Source organism: Macaca nemestrina, chromosome 2, assembly GCF_043159975.1.
Source record: "Macaca nemestrina isolate mMacNem1 chromosome 2, mMacNem.hap1, whole genome shotgun sequence".
Classification (NCBI taxonomy): domain Eukaryota; kingdom Metazoa; phylum Chordata; class Mammalia; order Primates; family Cercopithecidae; genus Macaca; species Macaca nemestrina.
Window position 1 is genome coordinate 33,595,614 of NC_092126.1, and position 27,857 is coordinate 33,623,470.

The 27,857-nt window shown below is 38.0% G+C and overlaps 1 protein-coding gene across 7 annotated transcripts in view; it reads left to right on the forward strand.

Annotated features, from left to right (window-relative positions):
* LOC105490383 (ATPase secretory pathway Ca2+ transporting 1) overlaps nucleotides 1-27,857 on the forward strand; it is a 158,670-nt gene that overhangs the window by 25,599 nt on the left and 105,214 nt on the right. For 2 of the 7 annotated variants that reach the window (XM_011755907.2, XM_011755908.3), the window contains exons 1-2: nucleotides 11,135-11,393; nucleotides 11,656-11,838. The exons of 3 other annotated variants lie outside the window; for them this stretch is intronic. In XM_011755907.2, coding sequence (XP_011754209.1) covers nucleotides 11,833-11,838 — 6 coding nt within the window. In that variant the 5' untranslated portion in view covers nucleotides 11,135-11,393; nucleotides 11,656-11,832. Of the gene's footprint in view, nucleotides 1-11,134; nucleotides 11,394-11,655; nucleotides 11,839-27,857 lie in introns of those variants that run through there. 2 more of the 7 variants (XM_011755909.2, XM_011755910.3) reach the window with 1 other exon arrangement.

The window sequence follows — 27,857 nt, forward strand, 5'->3', positions numbered from 1 at the left end:
TCTTACACCAGTTATAATGGCAATCATTAAAAAGTCAGGAAACAACAAGTGCTGGAGAGGATGTGGCAAAATAGGAACACTTTTACACTGTTGGTGGGACTGCAAAGTAGTTCAACCATTGTGGAAGACAGTTTGGCAATTCTTCAAGGATCTAGAATGAGAAATACCATTTGACCCAGCCATCCCATTACTGGGTATATATCCAAAGGATTATAAATCATGCTGCTATAAAGACAAATGCACATGTATGTTTATTGCAGCACTATTCACAATAGCAAAGACTTGGAACCAACTCAAATGTCCATCAATGATAGACTGGATTAAGAAAATGTGGCACATATATACCATGGAATACTATGCCACCATGAAAAAGGATGAGCTCATGTCCTTTGTAGGGACATGGATGAAGCTGGAAACCATCATTCTGAGCAAACTATCGCAAGCACAGAAAACCAAACACCACATGTTCTCACTCTTAGGTAGGAACTGAACAATGAGAACACTTGGACACAGAGTGGGGAACATCACACACTGGGGCCTGTTGTGGGGTAGGGGGAGCAGGGATGGATAGCATTAGGAGAAATACCTAATGTAAATGACGAGTTAATGGGTGTAGCAGCACACCAACATGGCACATGTATACATATGTAACAAACCTGCACATTGTGCACATGTACCCTAGAACTTAAAGTATAATAAAAAAATTAAAAAAAAAACATAAAATGTTTAGCCCTAAGGTTGCTATTTATAAAACAGAATTTACTTCCGTCATTTTGTGAATTGTTTTCTGAATGTTTTATGTACCCTTTGTTTCTCCTTGTTTTTCTTTGCAGTTTAACGATTTTCTGTAGTGATAATGTTTAGTTCCTTTTTCTTTCTTATTTTTGTATTTGTTCTACCAGTGAATTTTACACTATTGTATGTTTTCTTGATGGTAGTTATGATGTTGTCCTTTAGCTTCCAAATGTGGGAATTTCTTAAGCATTTTTTTGAGGGGTATTAATACATTTACTGTTTTGGTTTCTGGAAAATACTTTATTTCTCCTTCATTTCTGAAAGTTAGCTTTGTTGGGTATAGTATTCTTGGCTGACGATTTCTTTCTTTCAGCACTTTGAATATATTATCCCATTCTCTCCTGGCCTGTAAGGTTTCTGCTGAGAAATATGCTGTTAGTCTGATGGGGATTCCTTTATATGTGACTTCATGCTTATCTCCTGCTGTTTTCAAAATTCTTTCTTCAACTTTTGGCAGTGTAACTATAATGCATTTCAAATAGGACCTTTTTGTGTTGAATTTATCTGGAGATCTTTCAGCTTCCAGTACCTGGATGTCTATATCACTCCTAAAATTTGGGAAGTTTTCAGCTATTATTTTATGAAATTACATTTCTTTCTTTTACGACCATTCAACATATACTTTCTAGCTATTTGAAACTGTATAAGTATTGTTTATTTCATTCATTGGGTTCTTCAGTTTTAATATTGCTGGTTTTTTTTTCTTTTTCTTTTTTGACAGAGTCTCGCTCTGTTGCCCAGGCTGGAGTGCAGTGGTGCAATCTTGGCTTATTACTACCTCTGCCTTCTGAGTCCTGGTTCAAGCAATTCTCCTTCCTCAGCCCCCGAGTAGCTGGGATTACAGGCACACACCACCATGCCCAGCTAATTTTTGTATTTTTATTTTTTAGTAGAGATGAGGTTTCTCCATGTTGGCCAGGCTGGTCTTGAACTCCTGATCTTGTGATCCACCTGCCTCAGCCTCCCGAAGTGCTGGGATTACAGGTGTGAGCTACCATGTCTGGCCAATATTTGTTTGTTTGTTTTTTTAATGAAATGTACCTCTATGTTGAATTTTTCATTCAGATCCTGAATTGTTTTCTTGATTTTATTGTATTGCTTATCTATGTTTGTTTGCATTTCACTGAGTTTTCTGAAGATAATTATTTTGAATTCCTTTTCAGGCATTTCATGCTTTTCTTTTTTTGGTATTCTGCTACTGAAGAATTACCATTGTTTTTTGGTACTGTTATATTTCCTTGCTTTTTCATGTGTTTTGTTTCTCTAGGTTAATATCTGTGCATCTGGTGTTAACAGTTGTTTTCTTCCAGTTTTATACAGTATCTTTCATAGAAAAAGACTTTTTCCTATAGATGTATTCGTAATGTCAGTTGGGTAGAGTGCTTTGGCTTTTGTTCTGGGTGGGTGCAATAGTACATTCTCTGTATAATTTCTTTTGCTGTCATCAACATCAGTGGTGTCTGCAAGTTCCTCAGTGACTTAGGTTGCAGTTGTCTGTGGAGGCTGTAGGAAAGCTGTGCTGGATGGGGATGCCAGGTGAGATGATCCTTGGGTCCCTGGGCAGCACATGGGTGCCTCGTGACCTCATCACTGGAATGGGCTGGGTTGCTGGCAGAAGTGATAGTGAACCCTAAGGTGGTTTGGTCCTTTAACCCCTATTTGGTAGGGTGATGGCAGCAGGTACCTAGGAGGAGTGCAGAGGTGTTGATGATGGCTGGGAATAGATGTTTGAGGATTACTTATGATACTCATTAAAAGATACACTATAATTATCATTTGGAAAATTACAGAGTTCCCTTTACTCACCTTGAAGGGCCTGGTGCCATTTTTAGTTTGTAAGTCTCCTGTTAAATATTCTAGACTGGGACACTGCTCATTTCAAATACCAGTATTTCTAGTAGTTGATGTAGCACTTTTGCAGAAAATAGTTTTGCATTCAGATGTTTGAATTGGGAGCTGATTGGGTCAGTTCAAGCCCCAAATTTTCACCTCAGCTTATCTGTTGCCACTCATAGAAAGTTTTACCCTTCAAATCCTCATTTTTCTAATTCCCCTAAATATAGGACATTTGGAACTATTAAAAACTTAAAATATGATATAGGCTACAAAAGCATTACCTTTTATAACCAAGCAATAAAAATAAGGTTGTCTGAAGGCATACTGTAAATGCTTCTAATCCAATTTTCCACCTGATCTTTTATTGTAGCAATAAATTTTCTAACCTAAAGGATTAACAGTTTACTTGTGTTGCAAAAACTCTTTCCTGCCAATTTGTAAATACCCTTCTCTGTCATTTATCTCACAAACTATATCGCCAAAATTGTAATTTCCCCTTTTTAATTTTGTATTTCAAAAACCATCTCATTGATATGGGTTCTTTATTTCGCATAGTATGCTCAGTGGGAGTAGTGGTCTGTTTGCATGATTGGCCAGGGTTAAACTGCAGGATCCTCATAAAGCCTTGGGGCTGTGTATCTCACTCTCTAATTTATTATCATAATGGCATTTTGTGTCTTTTTTCTCATTTATTTGCACAATGGGAAGCACAGTGGAGAGAGACGATTTCTGCAGGGGGCCTGGAAGGACATGGGACAAGTTCAGACACAGATGCAAGCTTTGCAGAAAATATCTGACTTCTAGCAGTTATTGGCATAGAAAACTTTTAAGTGCAAAATGTACCATTTTGTAGGTATGAGGAAATGCAACCTTTCCCAAAGCACTCTCACAGCCCAGTGTGCAGCAGGATAAAGAGAGACTGAAAATGTTTCTGATATGAAATTGATACAGCATTTAAATGGAGGGAGGAGGCCTAGGCTATTAATGCAAACACAGCTAAAGGCATGCAGATACGATACAGAATTTGTCCCACAGTTTCAATTTAAAACAACCAATCCATCAGCAAAGTTTTCAAAGTTGGTGGAAGATATTGGCTGGTGGCAATTTAACTTACCTATTTTAAGATCTCCTTTTCTTCTTTTTCTCCTCCTCCTCCTTCCCCCACTTTCTCTCTCTCTCATCCTGGTTGGAGTGCAGTGGTGTGAACATGGCTCACCACAGTCTTGTCCTCCTGGGCTCAAGCAGTCCTCCCACCTCAACCTCCCAAGTAACTGGGACCACAGGTGCACACCACCATGCCTAGCTAGTTTTAAAGTTTTTTGTAGAGATGGTGTTTCTCCATGTTTTCCATGTTATTTCTATTTCTGTGAGGAAAGTCATTGGCATTTTGATAGAGATTGCATTCAATCGCTAGATTGCTTTAGACATTTAAAAATATTAATTCTCGCATTCAATGAACATAGAATATCTTTACCTTGTTTTGCATACTCTTCAATTGCTTTCATCAGTGTTTTACAGTTTTTATCATAGAGATGTTTCACTTCTTTGGTTAATTTCTAGGGATTTAATTTTATTTGTGGCTATCATACATGGGATTATTTTTACCTCTTTTTCATATTGTACTCTGTTGGTATATAGAAATGCTACCGATTTTTGTATGTTGATTTTGTATCCTGCAACTTACTGACTTTATTTATCAGTTCTAACAGTTTCTGGTGTAGTCTTTAGGTTTTTCCAAATATATAGTCATATCATCTGCAAATAAAAATAATTAAACTTCTTCCTTTACAATTTGGATGTTCTTTATTTCTCTTGCCTAATTGCTCTAGCTAGGACTTCCAGTACTATGTTGAATAATAGTGGTGAAAAAGTGGGCATCCTTTTTTGTTCCAGTCTTACAATAATGACTCACAGTTTTTCCCCATTCAGGGTGATACTAGCTGTGTGTCTGTCATATACTTTTTTCTTTCTTCTTGTTCTTCTTTTTTTTTTTTTTTCTTACTCTGTTGCCCAGGCTGGAATGCAGTGGTGTGACCTTGGCTCACTACAACCTCTGCCTCCTGAGTTCAAGTGATTCTCTTGCCTCTTGTAATCCTGAATAGCTGGGATTACAGGCATACACCACCACATCTGGCTAATTTTTTGTATTTTTAGTAGAGACGAGGTTTCACCATGTTGGCCAGGCTGATCTCAAACTCCTGACCCCAAGTGGGCCCAGGAAAGGTCATGAAATGCCATCCAAGAGGTTAGGCCTGGGATTGGGGACTTCAAGAGCCCACTTATTGATCTACCCTACTCTGACTGAGCTGGTATCTAAGGTGCAAGACTAAGTACTCTTTACTTTCCCCTCTGCTTTTCTCTAGCAGAAGGAGTCTCTCACCATAGCCACCAGAGCTGGCAATGTTCTGGGGGTCACTTGAAGACACGTCTCAGAGTCTCACCCAAGGCCCATGCCATAATGCAATACCTGGGTATTGCTATTGATTATTTAGTGCCCAAGGGCTCTTTAGTCACAGGTGATGAATCCTGCCAGGTGTGGATCCTTCCCTTCAAGGCAGCGGTTTACCTTTTGGCCCATGGTGTGTCTAGACATGTCGTCCATGAGCTAGGGTCTGGCATGGGCGCCTCATGACTGCCCAGTGCCATATCCTACTGTGACTGAGCTGGTATGCAAGATGCAAAACAAAGTCTTCTTTGTTCTCCTCTTCATAAGCAGAGTCACTTTTGTTGCTTCAAGCTGTGCTGCCTGGGGTTGGGGGAAGGATGGCATAAGCACTCCCTTAGATTCCCTGGCTGGTGTCTCCCTAGGTCATGTACCATTCCAGCCCAGCACTAGAAGTCGCCTAAGAACTGCAATCCCTGTGTCCTAGACAGCCTTTCGAGTTTACCTAGAACCTCAGAGCACTTTGGCCCATGGTGGTGAGGCTTGCCAAAAAACTCAAGTTCTGATAATTGGGATGGTCCATTACCCTCTGGCTAGGTCTGGTCCAAATCCTCCCTTCATGCATGGGTGCTGGCTGAGCCCAGCATGGCTTTGCTCTCCACTATGACAAGGCAGCACTGAGTTCAATAGAAAGACTACTAGTGACTGCAGTCTCCCTCTCCCAAGTGTATAGACTCTCTGTGCAGCACGGCTGCTGCTAGGTTACGGGGAAAAGGGGTGGTGTCAGTGATTCAAGACTGTCTCTCCTACTCTCTTCAATGATTGTTTCAACGATATGAATATAAAACCAGGTACTCTGATTGCTCTGATTTTTGTTCTTGTGATGGTGCCTTCCAGTGTGCAGATAATTGTTAAAATTTGTGGTTCCTGTCGGGAGTTATCATGGTATAGGCTTCTATTCCACCATCTTGCTCTGCTCCCAAAACACTTCAAATATTAAACACTGAAATAAATGTGAGTTATACATACATTTAAGAAAGATTAATAAAACAAATAATTATTTACCCAATTATTCCAGTTCCGGGTTGTAGGTGGCTGCAGCCTATCTGGCAGCTCAGCACTCAAGGGAGGAATCAACCCTGGACAGGATGCTACTCCATCGCAGGGTACACACGTACACACACTCACTCACACTGGGACAATTTAGACATGCCAATTAACCTAACATGCACAACTTAGGGATATGAGAGGAAACCAGAATACCTGGAGAAAACCCATGTAGACACAGGGAGAATGTGCAAACTCAATACAATGGCCCTACCAGTAATTGATGTTTCTTTTTCCTCATCATTTAATGAAATGACGTTGAAAATCACCTTATTCGAGGACCTAGTGTATAATGCTTTTTGTCAGGCATTAATATGCATGCCATCAAAATCAAAAGCACAGGCTCAGCTAAAATTTCTCAAATGCATGGAAACAACCACCTCAACACTGTTATCTTTTAATTTCAAATGGTTACCTGGGCTCAAAATCTGGGTGTGCAATTTTATCTGCTCTGGGCAGTGCTCAATATCAAGCATTTCTTACAACAATTAGGACTTATTCCCATTCAGATAATGTTGTCCTAGTTAACCCCTTTGTGGTTTTTGGAGATGTAGGTTCATGTTTTTAAACCTTTTTCTTTTCTTTTTTTGAGACAGGTTCTTGCTCTGTCCCCCAGACTTGAGTGCAGTGGCATGATTATGGCTCACTGTAGCTTCAACCTCCTGGGCTCAAGCAATCTTCCCACCCCAGCTGCCCGAGTATCAGGGACCACAGGTGTGTGCCACTGCACCCAGCTAATGTTTTTATTTTCTGTAAAGACAGGGTCTCACTATGTGGTCCAGCCTTGTCTTGAACTCCTGGACTCACACAATTTTCCTGACTCAGCCTCCCAAAATGTTGGGATTACAGGTGTGAGATGCACCAGACCCTTAAATTTCTTAAAAATCCCATAAGTCCTCTTTGTTTTACAGGAAAGTAGAAGCTTGGATTTTAGTCTGATCACAGGAAACAAGTAGGTTGTTATTCATTCAACAAAAAATATTTATGATAAACATTTTTCAGGCTATCCATTTATTTAATAGGTCTTTATTACATATTCACTGCTGTCAAGTGTTTTGGGGCCAGAGGTGAATTATCCTAGTTTGGAGACTAGATGGAATATTCTTTTAAATGGGTGTGTTTGTATCTCAAAACAAATCCTGTAGTTTATATAATTTGGAATATTGTATGTCTGTTTTCCATGGAAATGATGAAGTTCATTGGTCATGGTACTCCTGGTCATGGGACTCACACTCTCTTTGCTCTTACCTCTTTCTTATTTTCACATTTTTACCTCTTTCTTATTTCCCATCCACACTCATGTCTAATCCAGACGACTGGTAGTATATAAGAGACCCCAAATATTACCACTGGCTCAGAATCTGAGCCAATAAATGGACAGACTATGCCATACTTGAAATAAACTTCTTTAAAAATAAAAATTAAGAGTATAAGTTCTCTCATTTCATCTTCTCAGTTTCATGAAATATTTCATGTTTAGAATGCTAGCAAGTGTGAAAGAGGCTATGGAATTTTGTGAGTGGTAAAATATTTGTAGAGTACTTGGGGATCTGGGTCCTATTAAAACCAACCAAACACAAGTAGCTCATATGAGTCCTTCAATTTTTATTCTTGCTTCCAACTTTTAATCTTCCAGCACTGCCAAAACATGGAACTAGGCAGATTTATAGCAATTCTGGTAGTATTTGTTAGGCACTGATTTCATACAACACTCTTGGCAATAAAACTGTATAGTTCTCTAAACTTGACATTTAGCATGTCCTTTATCCTATAAGAAGAAAAATACTTCTTTTTGTTCTGTTGGAGTAGGTTAGCTTATAAAAATAAAGTGATGCATCTTTATATGTTTTTAACATGTCCAACTTTGCCAGGCATGGTGGTTCATGCCTCTAATCCCAAGCACATTGGGAGGCTGAGGCAAGAGGATCTCAAGCCCAGGAGTTCAAGACTGCAGTGTGCTATGATGACACCATTGCACTCCAGCCTGAGTGACAGAGTCTCTTAAGTAAGTTAGAAAGTAAATAAATAAATAAAATGTTCAACTTAAAATAAAATGACAATTTCTTTTCTAGCAGCTAGGTGAAATTTCGTAACTATTAACCTCTGGTACTTTAAACAACATTAAAACAGCCTTTAAAGAAGACATTAATTAACTAAGGAAAGATTTTAAAATAATTTTTCTAAGTTTTAATTTTTAAATTCCTAAAGAACCACATATTCTTTTACCATCCAGGTTTATAAAAATGCAGCTATCAAATTTGATATTAAAATCAAGATGCCTCACATCCTTTGTGGAATAAAGCACAGTATGAAGAAAATGAGAACATCATGACCATTCTTCTTCAATCTTTCCCATTTGTAATATTTCCCCCAAGCGGAGAAGCATGACAAATTTCCCCTTCTTGCTCATGTGACCACTTTTTGCATCAGATGCACTTAATTTTGTAGGTTAAATATTCAGGACGAAAGGAGAGTAGAAAGAATTTTTAGAGCTTTGATTTCTATGGAAGCAATAAGATGAAACTTGGACATAATATATTTCATTGCCATCAATCTCATTGTAGCTAACACTCCAGGGATTTGCTCGTTTCTCTCTATAATAATCTTATACTTCTATAGTGCTTATAATTTGCAACCTGCGTTCACTTACTTTATGAGATTCTTACAACAATCTTTTGAAAGAAGGGTAGTGTGTATGTATGTGTGTGTATGAATATATGTACATGTATGTGCATATATTTGTTTATATGTATACATACGTGTGTGTATGACATGTATATATATAGTCATCCCTCAGTGTCCACAGGGGATTGGTTCCAGAACCCCCTCAGACACCAGAATTTGCAGATGCTTAAGTTTTTTATATAAAATGACTCATTGGTCAATTCTTCTTGGTAAAGCTGATCTTGATCTTACTGGTTTCTTTTTTGGCTTAGTAATAGGAACAATGATTTTCATAATTTAGGCGACCAAAAGTAAAATTTCAGTTTAAGTCATTTTAGGAATAAACCATGGAGCTATAAATCTTTTGTAAGAGTTATAGATTCAGTGTTAATGCTAGAGTATTGCAGTCTATTAATAAAATAGATAGCTCTGAAAAGTTGCTTTAGAAAAATGTTTCAGCTAAAGTGACCCAATATCAAATTCTGTAGTTACCCTCTATTTTGTAAATGCGTATGTTAATACCAAAGTGTTTATATTGTGTAATTTCCTACCTTAGATGCTTTCATTTTTAATATAATGCTGTTTCAAGGTTGAGTATGTAGTGATAACTGTTACAAATTGGTTACAAGAGAGCACAATCATTGTAAAAATCATAGGCTATGTCATTATATAGACAAAAATCACTGACAATGCATGCCAGAGGTGGATCATAAATAGTAACTCCTAAGACTAGAAATCTACTTGATAGTGATTTTTGTGGGTTCATCTTTAAAAGTGACCTCACTGAATAAAAGTTTAATATTTCTTAAAGGTAAATCTAAAAACTGTCCAGAATTTTCGATCCTAGTCTAGTACCACTTACTTGGGAACAAATATAGAAAAACAGGCAACCCCGTCCGTTAATTTGGCTCTATGTCATTGTATAGACAAAAATCACTGACCATGCACGCCAGAGGTGGATCATAAATAGTTAACTCTTAAGACTAGAAATCTACTTGATAGTGATTTTTATGGGTTCATCTTTAAAAGTGACCTCGCTGATTAAAGGTTCAATATTTCTTAAAAGAAAGGTAAATCTAGAAAGCTGTCCAGAATTTTCCATCCTAGTCTAGTACTACTTACTTGGGAACAAATATAGAAACACAGGCAATCCCGTCTGTTAATTTTGATGTTGAACGTGTGGTTAGAGAGCACACTGGGATATGTTACAGGACTTGAGATAAAAAGCAAATTTGTAAAGTGTCTAAGTGTTGATGGAGAAAAACACAACTAGCATATACGGAAATTTTCTTTTCGAGTTCTCTGGAGGGTGATCACCAACTCAGTAGGTGAAGCCCTGCCCTCTAGTGGTTATGGGTGTGCGAGGACTTCTGTTCAACACTACGTGTCTGGCTCACCAAGGTTTATTAAAACCAATCGTTAATTAAAAAGCACTTATTAGGGGTCTGGGTAAGATGCCGAGCAAGTGAAATGTTTACGTGTGAAAAGGCATTGCCCCTGGACAAAGGTACAGCGGCCGAAGAAGTGCTCGTTCATTGGCTTCGACCGCTGTACGACTGGTTTCTAATTGCTGTTCCAGCCTCTCCCCAGCTCCACACACCACAAACGAATGAAAAAGATTAGTTCTCCCTGGAGTTCTCTGAGGCTGAACCTTGCTGTCTCATTACACATGGTAACTAAACACACCCCTTACGGAATTTTGGGAAGTCGCCCCGCGATGACCGGCTTCCGCAAAAACCAAGCAGTCAGTGCAGGGTTTTGCAAGTGAGAGTGCGAGACTCGGGAGGCTGCTCTTGGTGCTCCAGTCCCTGGCAGGAGCATGGATACCTCGTCCCTTTCTTCCGCGGGCCTCAACGTCGCCTGCTGGGATTGTGACTGCCACCCCGTCGGGAGCGGCTTCCCCTGCAGAATTTGTAGAGAGCGCTTAAACGCCTCAGGGACAGCAGCCATGGCTGTCAGCTTGGGCTGACCCTGCGGCCGCCCCACGGGAATGTGTGGTCAACACGCGGCGTGGGCGAATCTCCCACCCTCGCGTTAAGTGGGTGCACATAAACGGGCGGATACCGTCCCTGGGATAAGGGAGGCGCCGGCAAGAACAGGGCGGGCCACCAACCCCGCGCGACCTCCTACCGGACGGATCCAAACACAAACATTGTCCCTTCCATGCCGAAGTCTGGGCCTTCACTTCACTTCCGCCTTCCCCGCCCGTGAGCACGAATACGCCTGCGCGCACCTCTCGCAGCGGAAGTAGTAGCGACAAAGCTTGGTGCGCTGCTGGCCCAGGAGTGCTGGGCGCGACTGGGCGGCCGGCGGCGGGGAGGGGCGGAGCGCAGGAGTCGGAGGCGGGAGCAGACCAGCACGGCCTTGCGGAGCCGGCCCGGCGGACCGTGACGGGTCCCCTCACCTCCTCTCCTTTCCCCTCCCCGCCCGCCCTCTCTCTCTCCCTCCCTCCCTCCCTCCCGCTCGCTTCTTCTCACGCCCGGAGCAGGCTCCTGCCTCGCACCGCTGCCCCGCGAGCAGCTCCTCTTCTCTCGAGGCGCGCGGGGCGCCCCCGCGAGCCCCGCGGCTGAGACCCCGCAGCCTGGAGGAGGGCTGTGTGGGGCTTTGGGTGGGTACCAGTATTACCTCCTGCCCCCATTTCTAGAAACTTCCAGGTTCTGAAGGAAGGGGAGGTTCGGGGATCCCCTGGCTGGGGGGACATCTCTAGGGCGCCGCCCCGCTGGCGTGAGCTGGGGACGTTGCGGGCACACGATGGGGCGGGTGCGGGATCTTGGCGCGGGGCGGGGGGGCTCCCGAGATAGCGGCTGGGCGGGGAACTCCTTTCTCAGCTTCTCTCTCGTCAGCGCCGCTTCTCCTGGTTTCTCTTGCAGATGCTGCTGCTAGGGGTGGTGGGAGCAGCCGTGGGACGCGTGGCCGGGAGCGGGGGTGACAGCCTGGGATTCCGGGGGCTTCTCTTCCTTGTCCTCCTCTTCTCTCTATTCCCAGTGTGGCCGTGGCTGACACTAAAGACTTTGTAGCCATCAACCCGAGTGCAGTTTCGATGGAAAATGAAGGTAAAGGCCCCTGGCCGACCGGTTGCAACGCGGAGTTGAGGGTGTGGTGGTTTGCTTTTAAGTTGACTTTGTTTTTCCACCTTTTTATTTTAGTGAGCTTATTTATTTACTGTGTGTGTGAAGTGTCCAAGGATTTGCTTACTTAGGGTATCCAGCTTTTATTTTGGTAACATAGGGCATTTGAGAGATTGGGGTTCTGTGGGTGACTGAGCTTGATTCAGCTTTCTTGAGGAATTCCTGCTTGCTTCAGCTTAGGGAATGGGAGGAAAGTTTTCATTTCAGATAGCGTCTATGTATGTTTAAATAGCTATTTGAAAGGAATTACCCGAGGGGAAGTAGAAATGGGGGACAAGGGGATGGGCTGCATCTTTGTATATTGGCGTTTCAAGCCTCGATGTGGCAGGATTCATTTATAAGAAAGCAAGCCATGTTTTATTATCTCTAGCACTGGGGGAAAAAGCTCATTGTTTTTCAATTCACACACACACACACACACAAACACACAAACAACAAAACAAAAACCTGTGAATTTAATGAAATGTTATGAGGCGAGTGCTTTTCTTAAAGTTCCACCCTATTTCAAAACATCATTTAGGAGGTTGACAGCGGAACCTGTTTGTTCACTGTACACTTTGGACACATTAGATCGTCATTCACATGTTACATGATCCCTTTGGCCTCGTTAAAATATTTAATGCTTTTCCTGCACAGCACTGATTATTTTTAAAATTGTCGAACAACTGTGAATAAGTGATTTTTTTTTTCCCCTCCTGAAACAACACTTATTCTTTGGACTGACTTCTGACTTGTGCATGATCATTTTTTTTCTTCTGCCTTTAACCGGGCTGCAAAATACTATAAAAGATACTTAACAAATGACAGGTTTTTCCTCTTCTGTAATTTGTTTTAAAAAATCTGTATCTGGTATAAAGGAACTGCAGTCTTGCTTGCTGGCTGCTTCTAATTTGTTTTTCCATTGTTGAGAATGTAAGCTTGATTGTCTTACTAGGACTGGTAATTTTGAAATGGATGTTTCTTATAGATGCAGTAATCAGTTTTGCTATCTGAGACCTCTGGGCTATGTAGGGAATATGATGAGAGTCATGATTATATTGTCCAATTTTACTCTGGATGGATAATTGGTGGAAGACATTTTCTGAAATACTAAAGTGTATAACTGCAGAGGAGTTATACTGTCTAATTGGGTCTTGAGAAACATTTGAAAGCAGTGATGTTTTTGGTGATAGGAAAATCACTTTTCTGAGTCTTTTTCCTCTCTAAGTTTATGGATTTAAGAAAGGCAAATCCATTCTGCACGTGAGACAAAGAATGTTAAATGCATTCATATACTTGTTTCTTGGTAGAAACATCTTAAATAACTTCTAAAATTTAATGTATGTTTATGAGCTTGTTTTCAGAATGGTACCAGATTTAAGAGGATAGTCTAAAGTAGGTGGATTCTTTCATGTTGCTTTTGTTTCTTGATCTCTCAGGAAGAGGAGCATGAGTAATGAAGCCGATTCTCATTATCTACTGGGGTGGGAGGCGGTGGTTGTGAGATAGGAGCATGGTGCCTGCTTGTGTCTGTCTCTGTATTTTGTGGCCAAATATGAATTTTTTGTTTTCATAGTAAAAGATTATACAGTTCTTAAAAACGTGTGGGATTTTCTGTCCTGTTATTCTTGACCATCAAGAGACCATTTTTGTCAGTTTCCTCACTATCATAACATTTTTTTTAATACATAAACAGTTTGAAGAGCCTGTATGTAGCCTAGAAATTTTCCAAAGTGATTGACCATATTAAACTACATAGATTGATACCTGTTCCTTTTTATCGTTCACTTGCCTTTTTATAGTTCTCATCCTTCTTTGATATGGTGTAGTATTAACAATTTGGAGGTGTGAAACAAAAATGGATTCAAGTCTTGACTAACTTGTCTTGAACCACTTAAAGCTGTGTGATTTTAAGTAAATTACTTCACCTTTCTGAGCCGGTATTTCTTCATCTATAAATTGGAATTGATAATCTTTGACTCACAGAGTTGAGAGGCTTAAATGAGAAACCCTGTATAAATTATCTTGTGAGGGAGGAATGATAACGTTTAAGAGCTTGAGTTGTGGTGAAACCATGGAAACTGAGTTGAATGCTGGATTCGTTGCTTACCATTTATCTTTGTGCATATTAAAGTTTTCTGTGCTTCCCTTTCTTCATAAAATAAAGATAATGATAGAACCTACCTTATGAGGTTGTTGTAAACATTTCAAACAGTATCTGGCACATAGTAAGTGCTCACTAAATGTTAATTATAAATAGCCTAGCTGAATGTTTGATACATACTAATAGGCCACCTGGCTTTAATATTGTCATGACAGCTGAATGTTGGAAGGGGGAACAGTTGTGGCCAAAATACTCTGTATGAAGTTGTCATTGTTAGTTGAGGGTTGAGTGGAGTTAAGTAAGGAATTTTCTATGGCATTAGTGCTTTTAAGCCTACAGAAAAAGTTAGGGCTCTAGCAAGAAGCCAGGGTCCAGTATAGAAAGAGACAGGTTTGGAGTTGAAGCCTGACAGGTAATGTTTTCCTCCCCTAAAAAATCTGACAAGTTACTCGGCTTCTAAGCTTTCTCAGCCTCTATAAATTTTCTCATCAGTAAAGGAGACAATGCCCTCTTGCAAAGTTGGTGTAGGTAATAAATGAAGCCGCCAGAGCAATGTTTGACGTACAGTTAACTTGGATGAATTGAGTGATGCTGCTGTTCCCTAGTAACAGAATCCTCCAGTAGGTATGCAGGTAAGTTATTTTTGTAGGTGTGAACAGTGTGGAATTGATAGTGGCTCCCTAGAGCATCAGCATGAAGGTTCTTAGATAGCTTACAGTGGTGTGGGGAGGAAATGGTTTCATCCATGTGTCGGTTCCTTCAGCAATGGTGGTATTTTTTTTGGCACTTCAGTTTCGATTCTTCTGGACCTTTTTCCCAGGGCCCATTTAAACTTTCTTAGCAAATCTTGACCAATTTTTAGCTGTAGACTCCAGGATGTTTCATGAACACTTTCTGCTTGTCACTAGGAACATTTAAAATGTTAATTTCCTGGAATTTTTGGACTACTTAACATTCAGTCGTGAGTTAGGATTTTATCCAGACCCTTTGGAATTTCTTTTTACATGTTTATCACAAATCTAAACAGATACCACTTAGGAATCTTGAGATGCACAAGTAAACAGCTCTTACCTGATTTTTAAAAGTTAATTGCATGTTTAAAGTGATAGCTTACTAGAAAAGATATTTCTAGCTGGAGAAGCTTGCAAATTAGTTTTTCCTTTCTTGTAATGGATTTATTTTTTGGAATAAATTTGGCCTTTCCCATAGAAAATTCAGTGTGACTTTAATACACATGAAACTTTAATATAGCCTTAAATGTTTGACTTGTGAATAGAAATGTAATAGTCTTCAGGATTTCAGGACGTGGTTAATTTAAGATTATAGACAGAGCTAATAGGTGTAGAGAACAATCCCCCAATCTTTTTCGTTTGAAAATGGATGTATTTATACTTTACTTTTAAAAGCAGTTTCTTAATTCAATTTCAAATTGTTAATCATCTAGGAATGTCTCAAGAATTAAGGTTGTGTTGCTATAGTTGGAGAAGCTATAGGGAAAAAGGGATGAGAAGCCACCTTAATTTTATTCCTTTAACTGAAAATAGGAAACCAGGTTGTAAAAATATTTTATATCTTTGGGTGTGGGAAATATAGTTTATGTTGTTTGCAGTTTTGCCCGTAAAATGATACTCTTAATTAGTACTTTGAAAAAGAGTTGAAACTAAAAGAAACTGTATGTATGACAACATTTTATAAACTGTCGTACTTTAAGCCAGAGGATGCTATAGAGAGTACTTGTATGCGGTAGCCTTCTGACAGTTGGATTACAAATACTTGATTTGTCTTCATATTTTTGTCATTCATTTAAAGTCAGCAGAATTCAGGTCTGTTAACCCGAAGCATTATGAAACAAAATAGTTTCCTAGGGAACACACCCCTAGGGGCCCAGGACTGATTTTGGAGATCTTAGTTAGCCATGATCTGTTTTACAAGGTTAAATTTTGTTTTAAAGGTGCCAAGAACGCTGTGGCTTGATGGTAAAGTTAGTATGATTTTTAAATTACATTGTTGTTACATGTAGCATCTTAAGATATCTTAAGGATCAGTTCAAGAGGTCCCCTCACATTTACTTTGTTAAAACAGAAATTCTTTTTAATAATGGTTTCAGGCATCAGTTATGACAATGTTATCTTTATGCTTTTCATGTAGACAAATGTTGGTAAAAGGCAGTAAAGAGTGCATTCTGAGGTTAATGCTATCATTTCATGAAAGAAAGGATTTCTCAAAAAAATAAGACTAAATTGATAATTTCCTGTTGGATGTGTATGACTGCAACTTGTATGCATTTGTTAATCCATTTGACCCTTGAACAATGTTGGGGTTGGGGTGCTGACCCACCATGCAGTCGAAAATCTGCAGGTAACTTTTAAATCTCTGAAAACTACTCCTAATAGTCTCTGCTGTTGCTTGGAAGCCTTACTGATAACATAAATAGTCAATTAACACATACTTTGTATGTTATATGTATTATATACTGTATTCTTACAATAAAGTAGAGAAAAAAACTTACCAAGAAAATTATAAGGAGGAGAAAATGTATTTATAATTCATTAAGTAGAAGTGGATCACTATAAAGGTCTTCATCCTCATTGTCTTCATATTGAGTAGGCTGAAGAAAAGGAGGAGTTGGTCTTGCTGTCTGGGGTGACAGAAGCAAATCTTGAGTATAAGTAGACCTTTACAGTTGAAACTCATGTTGTTAAAGAGTCAACTGTGTATCTTCTGTCTTCAGGCTTTAAGTTACTACAGACAAAGGTATAAATTGTAGAATTACAAATAAATTAAACCAACTGTGTTAATTTAGATTAGACTAAACTTGTGATGTGTTTAGAAAAAGTTTGAATGAAATGTTGAAAAGCTGTCCTAGGTTATAGACAGAAGACAGTAATAGTCGGGGTCAGAAGCATTATCTTAAGATGGCTGTAACTGGGTGTCTGATTCAATTTCTATCTCTGCTTTTTAAATTCTGCTATAGATATTAGAAATGTGTGAATTGGAATTATTTAATACACCTGTTCGTTATAATTGCTTTCTTAAGTTAAAGGCCTTTTGGTTTGACATTGGGTCATTTCATAAACGTGCCGACCTAAAATCATGTCCCTCAGAAGGAAATGCATTAATTTAGTATGACATCCTTTTCTTTTCTTTGTGTGTGTGTGTGTTTTTTTTTTTTTTTTTTTTTGAGATGGACTCTCACTCTGTTACCTAGGCTGGAACACAGTAGCATCATTATAGCTCTTCAAAGCCCGAAACTCCTGGACTAATGTGATCTTCCTGCCTTAGCCTCCTGAGTAGCTGGGATTATAAGCCCACATCACTATACCCAGCTAATTTCTTAATTTTTTGTGAAGACGAGGTCTTGATTTATTGCCCAGGCTGGTCTTAAACTCCTGGACTCAAGCAGTCTTATTGCCTTGGCCTCCCAAATTGTTGGAATTGCAGGCATGAGCCACCATGCCCAACTTTAGAATGACTTTCTTTATTCTTTTAGAAAGCTTTGAGATATTGATGCATCCTTATAGAAATTACTTCTGTTTATTTATTTACTTAAAACAGCTTGATAAAGTTGGAAAAAGCAAGACCCTAAATAATAAATATATTTGCCATCAGCCCTTTATAGGAAAACTCAGAAATAATAAGTGGAAGTATTTAGGAAGTTACTCATCAGACTTTTTTTTGAATATGTAAATGTGTTTTTTTGAAAATTTAAACACGCAGAGTAAAAATTAAAAGTTTTGGTTAAGTTGTGCATTTCAGAAATTTGTCTTGATTATGGTGTTTGGAAGTTAAAAAGGATAGAGCATCAGTACATTAGTACATAAACGTTCTGTTATTCTCTGCCTAAGGGCAAGATCCAACTTTGAACTAGGTCCTGGATTTCCTCTCATCTTAAATAGGAGTCTTTTTCATTTGTAGTATAAATAAATTAGCCTTTTGATGCTGTGATTTTATTTGTATATGTTATATATGAGATTTATATATCTCTTTATATGCAGGCATTTCACTAGATTTTGTTTGGCCATCTATTTTAGTGTTTCCCTAGCAGCATGTTTGCTTTACCTGCCTTCATCTAGGTTTCTACATCAGCAGGGGTGGAAATATTAGTTGGTTTAATTAAGCTTTCTTTGGGAGTTGCACCTTACTTGCTCTGTTGAGTGTCAGTTCTACCTTCTTTTGAAGCAGGCAAAAGCAGTTCACGGCACAAATGCCAGAAATAGCATGCAAATCACTTTGTAATGGCATGCAAACTAATTTCTGCTGTGTCCTCTTCTTAATGCTTGTGAGGGTTACTATTTACTTAAGAGTTAATATTTGGCTTATGAAACTACTATCAGATGAGAAATTCCAGCGTCCGTCCCCACCCCAGAGAAAGATGTGGTCATTGTGGACTGCTCTGAAGTCTGCCAGCCCTGTATCCTAAAAGTTGGTCGATCAGTTACTATATCTTGATATGTACCCCTAATTCATATGAGGGACCAAGAGAGATTAGTTACTCCTGATTTCTTCTGTTAGAAGATAAAGGGAGTTTGGTTTGTATCTATATTAGAGTCATGGGAATGAAGGGTAGGGATGGATGACGGAGATATTTTACTCCTAAGAAAAATCAGCAGGACTTGGACAGTGACTAGATACAGAGAATTAAGGGAATAGTTGAATCAGACATGACTGCAAGATATCATTTAGGTCAGTGAGGGTGCCATTGATTGTGGTTGAAGGAGTGAGTGGATTTGGGGGCTGGCTGAAGGGAGTATGTAGGTCAGACTGTCATGGTGTGAGGCTCAATATGGCTATGCATGGAGAGAGGTTTTAAATCAAGTACCATGTTTCAAAGTGAGCTCTTGAAGGCAGAGACCTCAATTTGTCCTTTACTCATCTTGAACAGAGTCTGGCACGTACCTATTGTCAATTGAATGAAAATGCTGACTTCTTCCTTCTAACTAAGTGGTTCTCATTTCGGGATTATTTTGCCCCCAAGGGACATTCGGCAATGTTTAGAGAAATGTTGGGTTGCCACAACCCAAAGTATGCTACTGGCATCCAGTGTGTAGAGACCAGGGATGCTGGTAAGCATGCTACAATCCGTAAGACAGCATCTTCTACCTCCCCGCTGCCGCCCCCAAAATTGTCTAGCCCCAGATGTCAGTGGTGCCAAGATTGAGAAACACTATTCTAACAAACGGCAAGGAAGTTGACTCCTCTAAGCTTTGGTTTCCTCGCTTGTAAAGAGATGATGACTACTTCAGGTTTGTTAGAATTAGACAAGGCAGGGTGTGTACAAGTGCCTGGCATGAAAGAGCCGCTCAGCAAATGCTAATTTCCTTTACCTTCCTTGTTGAATAGATTTAGGGGAGTTACTTTTGGTCTTTTAACTGCTAATTTCAAGGCTACACACACACACACACACACACACACACAATTTCTTTTCCTGAGAGGTGAGTGGGATGCCTGGGAAACATAGAGTAGCTTTTATAATCTTAATGCTTTTCTCTTGTTTTATCAAATTATGATTTTGATTATACTTTGGTTTGGGTTTGTACTATTTCAGGATTCAGTATTTAGTGTTCCCTTAGCAGTAGACAATGAAGTTAAACCCTTAATATAGATCAATGAAGTTAAGCCCTTAAATTGTACTTTTTAGCCTGTAAATACATTTTATGTATTATTTATTGCTCACAGAACTGTTATTGTTTGGAAGCAATTTTACTATTCTTTGAAATCAAGACCAAAATGTACTGAATTATTTCTCATGGAAAATGGTAGACCTCCTGTGTCTCTATTGCCTTTTTCCTTTTTATCCATTTATGATTCTAAGTAGACCTCTCCCTGAAGTCCAGAACTCTTCCTTAGATTTCCTTTTTAGGGTCTTCATTAGGTGGCTTTCTTTTGCTTGTCCTCAGGTGCCTTTTTACTTTATTTTGTAAGGTGCTGAATGTTCCCTCCAGTTTTTTCGGTGATGTTAGGGACAGGACCACCTATATTTTCATCTCTAATACCATTTCCTTAGTGATCTATTCCAGTCATAGCCTCAGTGTTTAAAGTCTCCTTACATGTACATAGTAGTGTGGCATTCTCATTTTTAGGGAGTCACTGGAATTTTTTGCTGCTATTTCTTTCCTTTTAGGAAAAAAACCAGTTTACTCTTACCATACGTTATTTTCTCCATCTATAGAATGGAATTACTGTAGGTAAATGTCCTTGAGTTCGGTAAACTATGTATTGGACTTAATGTACATTTTATTAATTGCAGATGGAATTTAGAAATAACATGCCTGTTTTTCATCTTTAAGATTATTTAAATATTCCATTTATTAATTAGTTGGTTAGGAAAATCAGCTTTTGAGGAACACTATTTAAAAATGGAAAGTAATAATAGAGTACATTTTGTGACAGCAAATAAATTATCGTTTAACTTAACCCTATAGGATTCAAAGTTGGTAGCTTTAAATGATGTTGAATTGTATTTGACCATCAACTGCTTTTACAGGCTTATGTGGCTCCCCATTGTACCTGTAGTTATTTAGGTCTGGAAGCACAGGGTGTTAAGAATGCCACCATAATGTCTTTTCATAAAGGTTTTGTTTGTCATAGCCTGTAAAATTAAGTTCACCAATTAGCTGCTTTATGAAATGAATGTCATTGGTCATGGTGGGGGAGGTATTAGGAGAAGGTATAAAGGAGTCTAAAATAACTTTCTCTCCCTCCCTCACTTCTTTCCTTCTGCCTCTTCCTCCCCGCTTCCCTCCCCTTCCCTCCCCTTCCCTCCCCTCCCCTCCCCTCCCCCTGTCTTCTTTTATTGCTAATAAAATAATTGTTGCTCACTGAAGGCTTTAAAAAACACTAGTTGAATGCTTAATATAGGATGGCAACAGAATGGACTGGTTTAAAAAATATGTGAATGGTATGATACCCCTTTCCCCCATCCTTGTACTGAAGTTCTTTCAAATCTAGAATAATTTATATAAACGGATGTATCAGTAGATGGAGTATTATGCCCAGTTTTTAATTTAATGATAAAAAAATGCCAGATTCTTTCCAAAGTGGCAGTATAATTCAGGTGTAGTTAACTGCTGGATGTAAATTCAGTTATAGTAGAAAGATTTACTTTCCTTTGAGAGGTTTTTCTAAAATCTTTTAAAATTATGTTGATTTTTAAAATTTGAAATAACTTTAGACTTACATAAAAGGCATAAAAATAGTACAAAGAGGTCCTGGATATCCTTTGCCCAGTTACTCCTAATGTTAACATCCTATATAACCATAGTATAATTATTAAAACCAGGACATTCACATTTATAAACTATCCTTTTTCTAGTTCAGGATCCAATTTGGGATCCTACCTTGCATTTGGTTATCATCATCTTAGTCTCCTCCTGCCTGTTAAGCTTTTCAGTTTTTTTTTTTCCTCCTATCTTTTATAAATGTTACTGACACTTTTGCAGAGTGTACTGTTAGTTATTTTTTAGAGTGTTTCTCAATTTGGGGTTGTCAGATCTTTACCCATGATTAGCATGTCTTACGACGGGTGAAGTTAATGTGATCACTTGGTTAAGGCTGTGTCTGCCAGGTTTCTTCATTGTAAAGTTACTGTTTTTCCTTTGTAATTAATAAATATTCATTTTAACCTTGTAGTTGTATAATAATTAGTAATTCCTTTGTAATTAATACTTTCCTCTAGTAGGGAGGTACTGCAAATATCCTGTGTCCCATCATACTTTTCATGGGCCAGTTTTGCAATATCCTGTGTTCTATTATACTGTACATGGGCCAGTTTTGCAATCTATCAGTGCTTCTTACTGGCAACACTTATTACTGCTTTGGTCTTTGCTTAATGGCGAGTTTTCTATTTCACTCATTCTTACTATATTTGGAATTCTACAATTAAGGAAGTACTGTCCCCTTTCCTTTATTTATTAATTATCCAATTAATTTATTTACATGACTTTGTGGATATTTTACTTTATGGGTTAAAATCCAGTATTTGTTGCTCAAGTCATTCTCTCTTTGGTTATTGAGGGCACTTGAAAATTTGTTCCTGTGTCCTTTCTACAGTACCCTCTCTCATTTTGTGAGCACTGATTTACTTTCTGATATCACATGATATTCTGAGTGTATCTTGTATTTTTCCTGCTTGCACGAGCCATGGAATCAACCATTTTTCCAGGGAGCTGAGTTCATTTTACTAGAGAATGATATCTAGAAACCAAGATCTGGGTGCCGGTTGTGCTCCTTGCTACTGGGTGTCATTGCTTCTAGGCTCTCTTAGTAGATAGAACTAGCAGTATATATGTTTAGTAACATGTATGAACACATATATTTTTATTTCCTTATCCATGGAAGTATATAAATTAAAAACTGCCAGTGATGATTCCAGTTCTGTTCTCCCACCATAGGGTCCATTTTGGTCTTTTTTCCTCTTCAGGCCTTTTCTCTTTCTTGTTACTTCCTTCTACAAAGGTGAGAAACTATTCTCAACCACAGTATATTGACTTACTTGTTTCATCGGAGTACACACAAACAAAAGTAGTTTTAGAATTACTAACCTATTCATTCCCTGGTGAGAAACACAGTTTTAAACTAGAGTACAATATTTGTCTTTAACTTTATAGTATATAGGCAAATTCTGTTTTCAGAAGTTACTTGGGTTGTTTTCATCCCTGCCTAAGGGTTATGTTAGTCATTTGTAATAAAATTAGGTTCACTTGTTATTGTTTGTATGCTGTTTTAAGTTCCTCCTACATCCTGTTTCATCATAGCACAGTATCCCTCCCCCATTTATTTATGATAAAGATGTGTTCTTAAAAGGACTGGATTTGCTTAAGGTTGGGTACAGCTGTAATTGCTTTGCAGGATAGCAGTTAAAGGACATGTGCTTTGGCAATCATTCTCTTGGGCTTGCTTGCCTGATTCCTCAGTTACAGCTCTGATTTCTACATCGCTTACATTTAGGAATTGATACCAGCTGTGGCCCCATAACTGTCAGTGCTTGAAATCATGCCTATTGACTAAATCTTATTTGTTCTGGATGCACAATTTTAGACCCAGAGCCACCTACAGTATTAATACTAATTCTCTTAAAGCTGTGGTAAATCATGAATTAAATTATTTTGTAAACCCTGTCCTTTACTGGGTTTTTCTTTTTCAAGATAGAATCACTTACCACAAAATTTATCAGTTTAAAATATATAATTCAGTGGCTTTTAGTAAAGTCACAAAGTGGTATATTGATATAATTCCAGAACATTTTTATCACCCCAAAAAGAAACCTCTTACCCATTAGCAGTCACTTCCCATTCTCCCCTTTTGCCAGCCCCTGGTAACCACTAATGTACTTTGTCTTTATGGATATGCCTGTTTTGGGCATTTCATATAAATGGAATCATACAATATGTGACTTTTTATGTCTTCCTCTAGCATGGGTTAGTACTTCATTTCTTTTTGCGATGGAATAATAATCTATTGTATGGATATACACATTTTGTTCATCAGTTTCTACTTTTTGTCAAAAAATAACACTATTGTGAGCATTCATGTATGGGTTTTTGTGTGAACATGTTTTCAGTTTTTTCAGGTGTATACTTAGGAGTAGAAGTGCTGGGTCATGGTAATTCTATCTTTAATTTATTGTGTAACTGCCATAGTTGTTGAACCATTTTTTCATTCCCACTAGCAGTGTATGAGGATTCCATTTGATTAATTTCTCCACATCCTCTTCAACACTTTGCTGTTTTTTTTTTTTTTTCATTGCATCCTAGGGGGTGTGAAGTGGTTTCACATTGTAGTTTTGATTTGCGTTTCCCAAATGACTAATGATGTCATTACGCATGGATTTTCATGCAAGAGGATGAAGGTGGGCTGCTATCTCACAGCATACGCAAAAATCATTTCTGCACTCTGACTTCTAATCTGTTGGTTTATAAGTCTTTGCTGATCCAAGTATCACAATGTTTGATTACTGTAGATTTTGTGATAAGTTAGTTTTGAAACTAGGAAGTGTGATGTGCTTATTGGTTATTTGTATATCTTTGGAGAAATGTCTGTTCAGATCTTTTGACCATTATGTAATTTGGTTATTTACTTTTTTATTGTTGAGTTGTAAGACTTCTTTACATATATACGTGTGTGTATACACACACACACACACACACATATTTATTCTGGATACTGGATAGGAATATATTCTATAGTTGTACCAGTATACAAAGACGTTTACCTAAGAGTGTTCACTGTAGCAATGTTTATAAGATAATTTTCAGAGAGATGGTTTGTAAATATTTCTCCCATTCTGTGGATTGCCTGTTCACTTTCTGAATGGTGTCCTCTACATCAGAAACTTTTAAAATTGTGATGAAGTCCGATTTATATATGTTTTTCTTTTATTGTTTGTGCTTTATATATCTAGGAAACCATTGCCTGATTCAATGTGATGAAGATTATAAGAATTTTATAGTTTAACTCTCATGCTTGATCCATTTTGAGTTCATTTTTGCATATGATGTGACATAAGGGCCCACCTTCATTCTTTTGCATGGAATATCCAGTTATTCCAATACTATTTGTTAAAAAGACTATTCTTTCTCCATTGAATGTCTTGGCACCCTTGTCAAAAATCAGTTGACCATAAATTATGGGTTTATTTCTAGACTCTCTATTCTGTTGGTTTATATGTCTTCGCTGATGTAAGTACATAATGTTTTGGTTACTGTAGGTTTTGTAGTAAGTTAATTTTGAAACTGGAAGTGTGAGACCTTTAACAGTGTTTGTCTTTCTTTCTCTCTCTTTTTTTTTTTCAGATTGTTTTGTCTATTCTGGGTCCCTTGCATTTCCATATGAATTTTAGAATCAGTTTGTCCATTTCTGTTAAAAAGGCAGTTGGAATTTTCATAAGCATTGCCTTGAATTGTCCTTTACTTTGAGAATATAATATTCTTACATAGGTACAAACATAAGACTTTTTGAGTACTGTGTTTGGGTGTGACCTTATTCTAGATAACAAGCATTTCACAGAAATAGATAAAAGGCCAAAAGATACATGAAAAGATGTTCAACCTCAGTCATGGAGAAATGCAAATTAAAAACAAAATTATAATTTTTCACTTGTCAGATTGGCAAAGATTAGAGTGTAGTGATGACTAGTCTTGGCTAAATTGTGGAGAAAATAGAAGTTTCTGAATTTGAAGTTTTTGACACAGTCCCTTTGGAGATCAGTAGCGGTAGCTATCAGAATAAAAAATATGCACAACCAAAAGTTTCACTTTCAGGAATGTATTCTGTACCTGTACTTGCACAAACATGTCAAGAAGTTTGTACAGGATGTTTACTGCAGCAACATTTGTCATAGCAAAAGACAGGAGTCAGCCTAAATGTCATCAAGAGGACTAGTTAAAATTGAAGTACTACATATAATGAAATGCCCTGTGAGCCATTAAAAAGAATGGGGCAGGTTAGTTATGTAAGGTGACATAGAGTCCAAGATGTATTGAATGACAGAATTTGTTATTGTGTGGTTCTATTAGTAATTTAAAAAAAAAAAAAAAAACACCAGAAACACTTATATACACACCTGTATAGAAAACGGCTGGCAGTATACACAGAAATAGTTAGCAGAGGTTACTTCTGGACAGTAGGACTGGAAATCTCATTAAATCCTTTCTCATTACTTGACTTTTTTTTAAAACAATGAGCAGGTTTTTATTTTCTGAAAAATCATTAAGAATGACTTAGTAGTGTAAGTAAAATTAGAATTAATACTACTCTTTAGGAATAAGATATTTGTTTTTTTCTGTCAGTTTGATTGTTTTGTGGTAATCTCTGTTGGTCTGCAGAGCAGTTTGATTGTTTTGTATGTAATCTCTGTTGGTCTCCAGAGGTAAATGCATTTTATTGTGATTTTTATTGCTATATGGAAAATGGATTACAATTAGTTCTTGGGTACAAATATTTAATAGCATTTAGAACCACATTTTTCATTTCTATGTATTATAAGTATGGGAGAAAAATATGATTTATCTTTTAAGAGTTGTGATTGTGCTAGATTTTAATTCATCAAATGAAGAATATTTAAGAATATTTACTTCTTTAAGTACAAATAATATTTAAGAATACTTAAGTGCATTGAAGCCTGATTATGCCACTGTTCTTTGGGTTCATGCTCTGGAACTTAAGGTTCAGTGAAGAAGGTAACCATTTCACATTATCTCCCTTAACAGAGGTTACTGATACATTTTCAGAAACCTTAGTACCACAGGCAGTAAGGAGGCAGTGAGATCCCTCTGCATTTTGCCAGACCATTCCTAGAATTCTTAAGGTGAGGGGACCAGCTTCCCACCCCATATAAAAATGGCACCAACATCTCTCCTAGAAACTTTATGGTGATTGGAAACTTATCTGTTGATGCTGGTTCTGTCTTTAGGGAGAATGTCATGTTTCATGTAACATATTTTAAAATATTTGAAGGTGCCTGTCATATCTTTTATTTATTTAGAAATCTTTATTGAAATCCAATTAATGGTCAGGTACTGCCCTTCATACTTCTCTAGACCGAATATTCCTAATTCCTTCCACTGATCATCTTAAGACCTCATTTCCGAAATGTCACCATAGTATGGCATGCTTAGTAGCAGGCTCTAATGATGCCCTAAACTGAATATAGACTTCTCAAGGTGTGTTTGGATTGTTGTAAAATATTCTAGGCTCATTGACTTCGTTGGACTAAAAAGCTGTCTTTCTCATAATGCAGTTTAGGATAATGTTTACCTTTTTAGCAATAGGTTTACACTGAGAATGCTTTTACAGCTCTTTAAATGATGTGTGAGGTCAACTTACCCATGTGTTTGCGTGAATTATTACTGTAGAGCCTTAGCATCTGGTATGTTAGTAGTTGGTTTTTCAGTATAATAGTAGGTTTTATATATAATATATATTTATATTTATTGTCAATAGAGTTAGGGTCTCACTATGTTGCCCAGGTTGGTCTTGAACTCCTGGGTGCAAGTGATCCTGCTGCCTTGGCCTCTTAAAGTGCTGGGATTACAGGCATGACCCACGGCACCCAGCCAGTAGTAGATTTTTACATTTATCTCTAATAAGTATACGTATGCTTTTGTAAATGTTGAGATGGTGGTATATTGCCTCTTCTCGTTGATTCTGCCTGATAATCACTTGTTAGAATTTTGTTTTGATTATGAGGCAAGGTGGCTATCCCTCTCCAGCCTTGAGTTAATGTCATCTTGGATAAGTATGCTATTCAGTATTTACCTGAGTTGTTGATAAAATATTAACAGAATAGAGCCTTGTGTCATACCTGGTGGTACTGAGTAATACTACTGGCTCACCTATCAGAAATTATGCAGTCTGCCTGTGTATTTTCATGTGACAGTGTTTATAAAATGTCTTGTTGGCATCAGAAAACTGTACCGCCTTATTCTACTTAAGACATGCTGTTTTTAAATGACTGTTTTCTCTTTTTCGAAAGTTAAAATCTGCTGTATTTATTTAAGATTTTTTGGTGTGTGTATGGGGGAAGAGGGGAGGTTATTTAAGATTTTTTGGTGTGTGTCTGGGGGAAGAGGGGAGGTGGAAGGATGAAAAGATTCTTTGCACGAAGGTTGCTTTTGGTTAAAAAGAAGCTGTGTTCTTAGATCTTAAGTCTAGTCTCACTGTACTAAAATTAGTCCTCTAAACTGGATTTACTTTGGAATTTTTGGATTACGTTGACTAATTTAAATATTGTACAATAGTTAAGAAGGAGGGCTTTTGGAGTTACACAATGGTTCAGTTCCTGGCCATATCACTTACTAGTTTTGTTAGTTTCTTTTTATGTTGGGCACATTACTTCTTTAATCTTTAATTTCCCTATGTAAAA